The sequence below is a fragment of the Lipotes vexillifer genome, unplaced genomic scaffold (genome assembly GCF_000442215.2).
Source record: "Lipotes vexillifer unplaced genomic scaffold, Lipotes_vexillifer_v1.1 scaffold147, whole genome shotgun sequence".
Taxonomy (NCBI): domain Eukaryota; kingdom Metazoa; phylum Chordata; class Mammalia; order Artiodactyla; family Lipotidae; genus Lipotes; species Lipotes vexillifer.
Window position 1 is genome coordinate 4,094,790 of NW_006778796.1, and position 12,042 is coordinate 4,106,831.

The following is a 12,042-nucleotide window of genomic DNA, read 5'->3' on the forward strand; positions in this document are numbered from 1 at the left end:
GGAAAGAGTTCCATTCCTCACAGCCAGGAACTTGACTCCATACGGAAAGAAGGGGGTAGAGTGGGAACTCCCGTAGAGTTTGATCTGAGCTTTGCCTTGGAAGGGCTTGTCCTCGGATCCGATCCTGAGCTCTCCACCATCAGAAACAAGGATGGAGTGTGCTCTGAGCTCGATGGGTCCTGGGTCCAGGAAAATCAGCTTTCCTCCTAATAGCCAAAGAGAAGACAGTTGGTCTCTGGGAGAAGGAGGCTCACTTCCTTTTGACAGTTCCAACGTCTGAGGAAATCCTCTTCGCTTATGTACTTCTGCTGAAATTTAGACTCATTTTATCTTGCCTCCTCTTTTAGAAGCACAGTTGAGTGGATCAGACACCCAGAAGCAGAAGCACTCTATTACTAATCTAGCTTAGGATAGCTATCACAATTCACAGCAGCTTTATTTATAGTATTTTTAATGACAGTAACCTAAATGCCTAGAAATTTAGGACTGGTTAAATAAGAAACGAGGTCACCGTTTTTACCATGCAACAGCAGCTTAGAAAATTAAGTTTAAAAAAACTGGGCAACAGTAAATAGGAAATAGGAATAGAAGAAAATATGCCAAAATTATAAGAATTACAGTAAAAGGAAGTGTAATTAGGAGGCACTATGAAATTTTTAGCACTTTAGCTGACCAACATCCATTATCCTTTTCTTTGGACAATAGACACTGATTTCCACAAGGAACTGTTCTGCTCCACTGAATAGAGTTGAGTAGGACTGTCAAACATGGTGTCTTAACCTACCATCAACTGAGTCATGTACCCAGGCTTCAAAAGGAAACCTGGAGCAAGCAAATCTCCCTCCCCAGGCTGGAGAAAATAGCATGCCTTGGCCCCTTACCCACATATATTTTCCTTCATAACACTTAGCATCAGACATACCATATATTTACATGTTTACTCTCTGCCCTCCCGCCCCCCAGGAATGCATGCTTCACGAGAGCACTTATCTGCCTCGTCCCCTTCTACATTCCCAGTGTCTAGAACAGTGACTGGGAGAAGGTTGGCACTCAATATATAATTGCTGAGTAAATGAATAAATGGTTATATCCTTTTAGAGTATCTGTTTTAAGTATCTGAATTTCCTTATAGACACACACACACACAAACACACACATACTCACTCCCATTTTCTCAGAAAGGATACTGTTATGACATTGAATCAGTAAGTCCACACATTGTCTCAATGAGCTAAAGGTAAGCCCAGAATGCGGGGGAGGCAAGTGGCAGAAGTGGCTGAAAAGGCAGATTCCACAGGAAGAAGGAGGGTCATGGTGAGCGCCAGTGAAGAGCAGAGACTCCATCTGCTAAATGGAGTCCTGAATCCAAGGTACCAAATCCTGGAGCTGGATTGTTGTTTTGTACTTAAACACGTGCTGGAGGAATGAGAGGGAGCAAAGAAAAAGGCCAAGACGCTTTTAGTCGTTTCTGTTATCTCCATCTTAGTACAGAGATAGTGATCAATACAGATGGAGGCCACTCCTCCCCTGACCTTCTGTTCCAACATTCTCTTCAGCTTTCCTTGGCTCCTTTATCTTTGATCCTAAAGCCCGAGCCACACACCATCAATAACAGTCACAGAGTGTTTACTTGGATTCAACCTCTTAAAGTGTTCTTTCCCTTCAGCCACATTTTAGAACAACACACCCCCGTGGGTATCCAGTTTCACCATCTATAAATTGTCCATGACTAGAACTCTTCCCTCAGAGATCTGTGGTATGATTTCTTGAAATGATGCTTGTAGATCCCTGGTCCTGGGTCTGACCTAGTAGACACTTAATGCAGTAGTGTAATAGCCCTACTAGACCACCTCCTTCCAACACCTCACCTTCCGTTGTCCTGACGTCCCTTTTTGAATATGGCGTAGAGATCACAGTCTAAGGTAATTTACCCAAGAAGCAACTCTCCTTTGGTGACCTAGAGGCTTGATGCTTGAGTGGCACCACACTGCTCACCAGACTTCCAAAGGGCCTACTGGCAATTCTGACCTTAATTTTCCCTTCCATTGTCATCATGATGACAAGAATAATCATTAGAAATGCAATCATATCATGCATCCTGCTGTGAACAAGAGGGAAGAAATGTGACCTGTGGTACAGGCCACCTTCTTGAGTTCACTAGAACTTTTTCACTCACAGCCATGCCTCAACTAATTATCTTCAACTGGTGGACCATGGGTTGGGCAATGGGTCCCACCATTATGAACAGTCAGGAAATCTGAATCTGAACCGAGATGAACCAGTGATGGAGACAGGATATTGGATCAGGTTCCTGTCCCCTCTGCTACTGACCTCTGAATGACCCTAAGTCTCACAAAATTGCTGGGCCTTGGACTACTCAGTTTCCAAATCTGTCCCACTCACTGCTGAGAGATGGTCTGTTTGCCCCTTGGCGACGTGCAGAACAGAACTGTTTGTTCGCTGAGGCACCTCCCAGCTCTAGAACATTTGGCATCTGCATCTGCAAAGATGCAGTCGAGTGAGTGTGCATTTGACACTGATGGAGACAGGGACCTCATGTTCTCTCACCACCACCTACCCTGCAGGGAACTTTGAATACCACTTGAGGAAGGGATTACCTGCACAGTCAGGAATTCAAACAAGGTTATGGGGAAAGCAAGGGAGCTGACATGTATTAAGCACCGACCATATGCCAGTACTTTTAGCTATGTTGTTTGAAATGACCTTCCAAACAGGCCCAGGAGGTCGATGTCACGCTCCGTATTTCAGAGCAGACAGTGAGCTGGGGGAGGCAGAGCGAGCATTAGAACTGGACCACCTGACAGAGGCACTCACGGTCTCTCCACTTTGCAAACCCTCCCAAGTAGCTTTTTCATTAATTAGGAAATTAATTTCCATTAAGTATTTCATTAATTTCATTACTTATCATAGTTACTTTTAAGGAAAAACACATGTTAACCTAAGTAACTTTGCCTATGGCTTGTTTATATGTGGTTTATTTTAATTTTGTTAATGTAGATATACCTTGCCTCATTCCGAAAAGGATTTGAGGCAGACTACAAGGATTAGTGGGTACTTTTATAACCTGGGTTTTGTCCCTTATACCATCAAGCAAAATATTAAATACACTGAAGCAAACTGGTAGAAATATGAAAATGTCATTTACTGACAGGAACTAATTATGACGCTAATGAAGGGAGAAAAGCTCAGCCCCAAAACATGAATGACTTGTGTTGTCAAGAGTACTATAAATAGGACTAATTAATTAATGCAATAATCGCTCTTCCCTGCTAAAAAGCCTTTCCTCCTTACTTTATCAGTGGCAGGTACGTATAAGAAATCTAGGTAAATAAAGGAAGAGAGCTTAATGCGGAATTCAGCTAATTTTGGTTGATACGTGATAACCAAGGTAAAAGTTTCTTGGTGTGAAAGAATGGAAAGTTTATATTTAATCCGTCTCTGTGCCAAGGCCCCAAGTGTTTTCATCCTCACACTTTATTAGCTTAAGTCAAATATACAGCAGGCTGCTTTAAAGGATAGTTATTTGAGTATGGGAGGGCAGTGGGAGGACTTTATTTCTCCACTTTATAGAGCTCAACCCCATTTCTGAAAGCTGAAATAAAGAGCAGGGCTGAAATCAGCCTTTGGCTGTGACCCTTACATTGCTTGTTATGATTGTTCATGAAAGCTGAGTATGTCCCATGAGTGACCTTGGGTAATTTTATAAAAATCAATCAACCATCATTATTGTTACTTCCCCTCCAAAATAAATAAATGAACACAACTTTTTACATGTAATCACTTCTTCCCATTAAACATCTCTTTTTATTTCTTTTAAAGGGAAGTAAAAGAGACTTTTAGCAGCTAGCTAATGTTTGCAAAGTACATCAAAACCTGCTTTGGGCTAACCCTACAATTAGCCATCCTCTGTAATAACCACAAAATGATTCTGTTGTATGTGTGTGTGTGTTTTAAAGAAAAACAAATACACAGTTCTAGCTATTTTCCCCCTTACAGAAAAGTATTTTACCTTACAAGAATACTCCTCAAAAGAACTGGGTATACCTTCTATCCCAGTTTTTTCCCTCTAGTCTCTTTGGAACCCTCCCCAGCTGTGCCTTTTCCTGGCCACTCCACCAAAACTGGTCCTGTTGAGGTCACAAGTGACAACCACATTGCTGAATCCAAGGCGGGATGCTCAGTGCTCACCTTTCCTGAGCAGCCAGCAGCATCTAACATACTTGTTCACTCCTTTCTTGATACTCCTTCCCCTCGCCCACCGAGCACTGTGCCCTCCCAGATGCCCTCCCACCTCCTGAGCCTTCCCTCCTGACCTCTCCCTGATTCCTCCTGCTTGTCCCAACCACTGACACTTGGAATGTCACAAGACTCAGTCCCTTGATCACTTTTTTTCTCACCTTGTCTTAAAGTTTTAAACCCCATCATATGCTCATCACTGATAACTCCCAGATTTACATCCCTAAGGCCCACCTCCGCCCTCAGCTCAAGGCTCATCGCCCCAACTGCTACCTGACATCTCCACCTGGATGTCTCAAAGGTTTCTCATCTTAGCACGTCCAAAAAGTGAGCTCCTCGTCTTGCCCCACAGTCCTTCACTCTTCCTTCAAAATATCCCTGTGATCCAACCCCTTCTTACCACCTCCACTCCTATCACTGGGGTCTAAGTCACCCTCATCTCATCCCCAGGTAACTCTAAAAGCCTCTTAACTCAGCTCTTTTCTTCTGCCCCTGCCCCTACCCCAGGGTCTACTCTTAAAACAACAGTCACTGTGATTTTTTTAATGTAAACTTTATCACATCACCTCTCTGCTGGAAATTCTCCAACGGTTCCCACCACACACAGTGTCAAAGCCCACCAAAGCCTGCAGCTCTGGCCCTTTCTGGCCCCCTCTCCCTCTACTAGCCCCAGCTCACAATCCTCTGCCCCCGTGACCCTCTTGGTCCCCTGACTCACAGTCTTTACCCTCACTGTGTGCAAGTCCCCCCAACCACCACCAAACCACAACCCAGCTCCCTGTCCACCTTCCCTGCTGCATTTTTCTCCATGCTGCTCAGAAAATCTAACAAAAAATACCACTTGCTGACTTGATTGCTTTCCTTATGGAAATAAACTCCATGAGAGCAAGAATTGTGGTCTATTTCATTCAGAGCTCCAGCCCCTGTGCCTAGAACAGTGCCAGGCATACAGGGAGCAGGGAAAGTGGTCACTAAATACATGTGGAATAAATAGAAGTTGAAGTTACAGAAGTGAATGAGGTCTCCCTAGGTGGACACGTAGAGTGAGAACAGAAGAGAGACAAGACTGCCAAATAGTATTTAAAGACTAGACTCAGGAGAGGAAGTAGAAAGATTTTTGCATGTGAGTCAAAGAAACAGGTGAATTAGGAGAAGAATCAGAAGGTTGGGGTGGGTTCCTGGAAGAGCTTTAAGAACTGGGGAAACTGGTAGATGATGATGGCAAATACTTAGTGTCATTTTGAGGAGGATCTGGGGGAAAAGGGTGCAGAGCAAGAGTGTACTTGGTTAGGACGTACATGCCAGGTGATGAAATGAACTCCGGGGGAGTGACTTCCATTTTAAGCAGACGGAAAGCAAGAGATGAACAAAGGCAAGATGCAGGGAGAGATCTGATGACCTCCAATTCATTAAATCAATCTGCATCACCAAACTAGATCCTTCCTTTATTCAAAGCTTGAACTACCTAAATTTTCAGATGTAAGTTATCCAATTTACTTATCTATGTGGCTGAGCCCCCATTCAGCTTTTTGTGTCAACTCTGAATAATTCCTTAAAAAGTTTAGCATCCTGTATTTTGTTACCCTTCCAGTAATTCCCCAGGGGGAGCCTGTGGAATTCCCTTTCCCTGGAGAATTAGAGATGATCATCCATTCAGGATGCACGGGTCCTGCTCTGCCTGGATAAGAAGGGCAGACTCAGTGACTGCACAGAGTTGGGGCGCCATGCTACACCCTACTGTACCCTACAGCACCATGTTGCTGTGGAGGTGGGTGTCAGGAGAAGGTGAGGAAGAGAAGGCTAGCATTCAGGGAAGGCAGCCACAGCCCGGAGCCTGCGTTCTGATGGGGATGCACAGAGCTTCCTTTGTTGGTCAGATCCGGATTAGGCTTTTGCCTGATCCACTGGAGCAGAGCCTGGAAGCCTTTGAGGTGGGCTTGTCCCCGGCCAGAGAGGCGGAAAATCAATTTGGCTGGCAAATGAGATCCCCCAAGAGCTCAGTGCACACTCCATAATCTTATCCACTAGCAGCTCCGGAAATAAATGCCTGGGCCCTCACATATTCATGGGGGAGGTGAGGCATAAATCAGGCTTTAAGGATTGGGGGCAAAGGCAATGGACTTTCTGGCTGGCTACTAATTAATCAAGCACAGAACACCTCAGCCTAGCAACCTAGGAGTGAGTCACACACGCACAGGCTACTGCCGCTTTACTCAACTCTATTTTCATTTCAATTAAAACAGATATCAGATGAAATTCTCCCCTTTAGCCGATGCTGCTTATGCATCCCCCTGTTCTTCCTTTAATTAAAGTATTGCTTATTGCAATACTTGCCAGAATCACTTTAATGGTATTTTAATTGTAAAGTCTCTGCCTGATTAAAAAAAGAAAATATGAATCAGAAAGTGTTTGCAAGAAGAAGATATAACAATTCTAAATATTTATGCACCCAACTTAGGAGCACCTCAATGCATAAGGCAAATACTAACAGCCACAAAAGAGGAAATCGACAGTAACACAATCATAGTGGGGACTTTAACACCCCACTGTCACCAATGGACAGATCATCCAAAATGAAAATAAATAAGGAAAATAAGGAAAATAAATAAGGAAACACAAGCTTTAAATGATACATTAAACAAGATGGACTTAATTGATATTTATAGGACATTCCATCCAAAAACAACAGAATACACTTTCTTCTCAAGTGCTCATGGAACATTCTCCAGGACAGATCATATCTTGAGTCACAAATCTAGCCTTGGTAAATTTAAGAAAATTGAAATCGTATCAAGTATCTTTTCCGACCACAATGATATGAAACGATATCAATTACAGGAAAAGAGCTGTAAAAAATACAAACACATGGAGGCTAAACAATACACTACTTAATAATGAAGTCATCACTGAAGAACTCAAAGAGGAAATCAAAAAATACCTAGAAACAAATGACAATGGAGACACGAAGACCCAAAACCTATGGGATGCAGCAAAAGCAGTGTTACGAGCGAAGTTTATAGCAATACAATCCTACCTTAAGAAACAGGAAACATCTCAAATAAACAACCTAACCTTGCACCTAAAGCAATTAGAGAAAGAAGAACCAAAAAAACCCCAAAGTTAGCAGAAGGAAAGAAATCATAAAAATCAGATCAGAAATAAATGAAAAAGAAATGAAGGAAATGATAGCAAAGATCAATAAAACTAAAAGCTGGTTCTTTGAGAAGATAAACAAAATTGATAAACCATTAGCCAGACGCATCAAGAAAATAAGGGAGAAGACTCAAATCAATAGAATTAGAAATGAAAAAGGAGAAGTAACAGCTGACACTGCAGAAATACAAAGGATCGTGAGAGATTACTACAAGCAACTCTATGCCAATAAAATGGACAACCTGGAAGAAATGGACAAATTCTTAGAAATGCACAATGTGCCGAGAGTGAACCAGGAAGAAACAGAAAACATGAACAGACCAATCACAAGCACTGAAATTGAAACTGTGATTAAAAATCTTCCAACAAACAAAATCCCAGCGCCAGATAGCTTCACAGGCGAATTCTATCAAACATTTAGAGAAGAGCTAACACCTATCCTTCTCAAACTCTTGCAAAATATAGCAGAGGGAGGAACACTCCCAAACTCATTCTACGAGGCCACCATCACCCTGATACCAAAACCAGACAAAGATGTCACAAAGAAAGAAAACTACAGGCCAATATCACTGATGAACATAGAGGCAAAAATCCTCAACAAAATACTAGCAAACAGAATCCAACAGCACATTAAAAGGATCATATACTATGATCAAGTGCAAGGATTCTTCAATATACGCAAATTAATCAACGTGATACACCGTATTAACAAATTGAAGGAGAAAAATTATACGATCATCTCAATAGATGCAGAGAAAGCTTTCGACAAAATTCAACACCCATTTATGATAAAAACCCTGCAGAAAGTAGGCACAGAGGGAACTTTCCTCAACATAATAAAGGCCATATATGACAAGCCCACAGCCAACATCATCCTCAATGGCGAAAAACTGAAAGCATTTCCACTAAGGTCAGGAACAAGACAAGGTTGCCCACTCTCACCACTCTTATTCAACATAGTTTTGGAAGTTTTAGCCACAGCAATCAGAGAAGAAAAGGAAATAAAAGGAATCCAAATCGGAAAAGAAGAAGTAAAGCTGTCACTGTTTGCAGATGACATGATACTATACATAGAGAATCCTAAAGATGCTACCAGAAAACTACTAGAGCTAATCAATGAATTTGGTAAAGTAGCAGGATACAAAATTAATGCACAGAAATCTCTGGCATTCCTATATACTAATGATGAAAAATCTGAAAGTGAAATCAAGAAAACACTCCCATTTACCATTGCAACAAAAAGAATAAAATATCTAGGAATAAACCTACCTAAGGAGACAAAAGACCTGTATGCAGAAAATTATAAGACACTGATGAAAGAAATTAAAGATGATACAAATAGATGGAGAGATATACCATGTTCTTGGATTGGAAGAATCAACATTGTGAAAATGACTCTACTACCCAAAGCAATCTACAGATTCAATGCAATCCCTATCAAACTACCACTGGCATTTTTCACAGAACTAGAACAAAAAATTTCACAATTTGTATGGAAACACATAAGACCCCAAATAGCCAAAGTAATCTTGAGAACGAAAAATGGAGCTGGAGGAATCAGGCTCCCTGACTTCAGACTATACTACAAAGCTACAGTAATCAAGACAGTATGGTACTGGCACAAAAACAGAAAGATAGATCAATGGAACAGGATAGAAAGCCCAGAGATAAACCCACACACATATGGTCACCTTATCTTTGATAAAGGAGGCAAGAATATACAGTGGAGAAAAGACAGCCTCTTCAATAAGTGGTGCTGGGAAAACTGGAGAGGTACATGTAAAAGTATGAAATTAGAACACTCCCCAACACCATACACAAAAATAAGCTCAAAATGGATTAAAGACCTAAATGTAAGGCCAGACACTATCAAACCTTAGAGGAAAACATAGGCAGAACACTCTATGACATAAATCACAGCAAGATCCTTTTTGACCCACCTCCTAGAGAAATGGAAATAAAAACAAAAATAAACAAATGGGAGCTAATGAAACCTAAAATCTTTTGCACAGCAAAGGAAACCATGAACAAGACGAAAAGACAACCCTCAGAATGGGAGAAAATATTTGCAAATGAAGCAACTGACAAAGGATTAATCTCCAAAATTTACAAGCAGCTCATGCAGCTCAATAACAAAAAAACAAACATCCCAATCCAAAAATGGGCAGAAGACCAAAACAGACATTTCTCCAAAGAAGATATACAGAGGGCTTCCCTGGTGGCACAGTGGTTGCGAGTCCGCCTGCCAATGCAGGGGATACGGGTTCGTGCCCCAGTCCGGGAAGATCCCACATGCTGCGGAGCAGCTGCGACCATGAGCCATGGCCGCTGAGCCTGCACGTCCGGAGCCTGTGTTCCGCAACGGGAGAGGCCACAACAGTGAGAGGCCCGCGTACCACACACACACAAAAAAAGATATACAGATTGCCAACAAACACATGAAAGAATGCTCAACATCATTAATCATTAGAGAAATGCAAATCAAAACTACAATGAGATATCATCTCACACCAGTCAGAATGGCCATCATCAAAAAATCTAGAAACAATAAATGCTGGAGAGGGTGTGGAGAAAAGGGAACACTCTTACACTGTTGGTGGGAATGTAAATTGATACAGCCACTATTGAGAACAGTATGGAGGTTCCTTAAAAAACTAAAAATAGAACTACCATACAACCCAGCAATCCCACTACTGGGCATATACACTGAGGAAACCATAATTCAAAAAGAGTCATGAAACAAAATGCTCATTGCAGCTCTATTTACAATAGCCAGGACATGGAAGCGACCTAAGTGTCCATCAACAGATGAATGGATAAAGAAGATGGTGGCACATATATACAATGGGATATTACTCAGCAATAAAAAGAAATGAAATTGAGCTATTTGTAATGAGGTGGATGGACCTAGAGTCTGTCATACAGAGTGAAGGAAGTCAGAAAGAGAAAAACAAATACCGTATGCTAACACATATATATGGAATCTAAGAAAAAAAAGAAGGTCATGAAGAACCCAGGGGTAAGATGGGAATAAAGACACAGACCTACTAGAGCATGGACTTGAGGATATGGGGAGGGGGGAAGGTAAGCTGTGACAAAGTGAGAGAGTGGCATGGACATATATACACTACCAAATGTAAAACAGATAGCTAGTGGGAAGCAGCTGCATAGCACCGGGAGATCAGCAGTGCTTTGTGACCACCTAGAGGGGTGGGATAGGGAGGGTGGGAAGGAGGGAGATGCAAGAGGGAAGAGATATGGGAACATATGTATAACTGATTCACTTTGTTATAAAGCAGAAACTAACACACCATTGTAAAGCCATTATACTCCCAAAAAGATGTTAAAAAAAAAAAAAAAAAAAAAAAGAGTAGCTGGGCCAGCTTAATTGGCTTCCAGTCCTGACAATCCTATATGGTTCCCTCTATTGTTTTAGGCTAGTAGTTCTCAAACTTGCGTCCATCAGAATCACCCAGAGGTCTTAAAACACAGATTGGTGGACCTTGCCCCCTCATAGTACATTTGCTATGGGGCCCCAAAATGTGCATTTCTAGCAAGCTCCCAGGCGATGCTCTTGCTACTGATCAGGGAGCACACTTTGAGAACCACTGCTCTAGGTAAATGAAGCTTGTTCTAGATGTCCATAGTCCATAGTCTAAAACAGGTTGAAAAATACAAAGCTGGAATTGCAGATTAATTCACTTTGTCATTCAACTAACATTTGCTGTTATTTCCAAGCCCTTCTGCTAGGTGCCATAATAAAAATGTTAAAAAATACACTTTCAGAAGGTCGCAGTGAAGTTTAATTGCTCCAGGTGAATAGAAATACCCTGGTTTTAGTGAACTGGCCAACTTTACAGATAACCAAGAAAGAAGATAATGGTGATGACTCAGCCTTTTACTTTTTCTATAAAACATAAAACTCATGAAGTTCACCTTATCAATGAATTAACTCTATGCTAATTACAAAGTATAAACATATTTGTGGAAGAGAAACATTTAAAGGAATTTAAAACACTGAGATGTAAATAAATGCCTTTTATTACAGCTACTGTTGTCAATTACTACTTAACTAAACCTTGATTTCCTTTCTACCTCGAGAAAACCAAAACTTCCTTTTACCAACAAAGTTTCTGATATTTAAGTTCTAAAGCCCCTCAGCTGTTCCATGGATTCTTAGAAAGTCACTTAAGGCCTCAGAAAGAAAGGAGAAAACAGCGGGGAAGAAACTGTCTTCTTCAGGCAGGTAAAAATCTCCGTAACTACCAAGTTACTCACTGATTCAAATAATCTCCTTCTTTCTCTGTATCAAAGGTCAATTAGCATTGATCCAATCACATTTTTTTACCAGCCCTGCAACCTGATACATTTCTCTGAGCAATCTGTTATTTAAAAGGTTCCAAATATAATTATTCTCTGAGTATTGTAACCATGATTCAGCTACAACATAACAATTTTAGAAATGAACAATAATAGTCGTTCCTAGCACTTATTTAAAAAATGAGAGTACATCCTACCTTTACTTGACCCCCAGGAATATTACAGTACATGGGAAATGGTAATAATGAAAAGCTATCTTCAGTATATTTCACTCTGCACAAGAATCCCAGATACATAAGCATCCCAGATTTC

The 12,042-nt window shown here is 41.2% G+C and overlaps 1 protein-coding gene across 1 annotated transcript in view; it reads right to left on the minus strand.

Moving 5' to 3' along the window:
• PKHD1 (PKHD1 ciliary IPT domain containing fibrocystin/polyductin) overlaps positions 1–12,042 on the minus strand; it is a 433,351-nt gene that overhangs the window by 275,961 nt on the left and 145,348 nt on the right. Inside the window, exon 36 of the mRNA XM_007451921.1 lies at positions 1–206. This exon is cut by the window's left edge and continues 4 nt beyond it. Within this exon, the coding sequence (XP_007451983.1) occupies positions 1–206 (206 nt within the window). The remainder of the gene's footprint in view (positions 207–12,042) is intronic.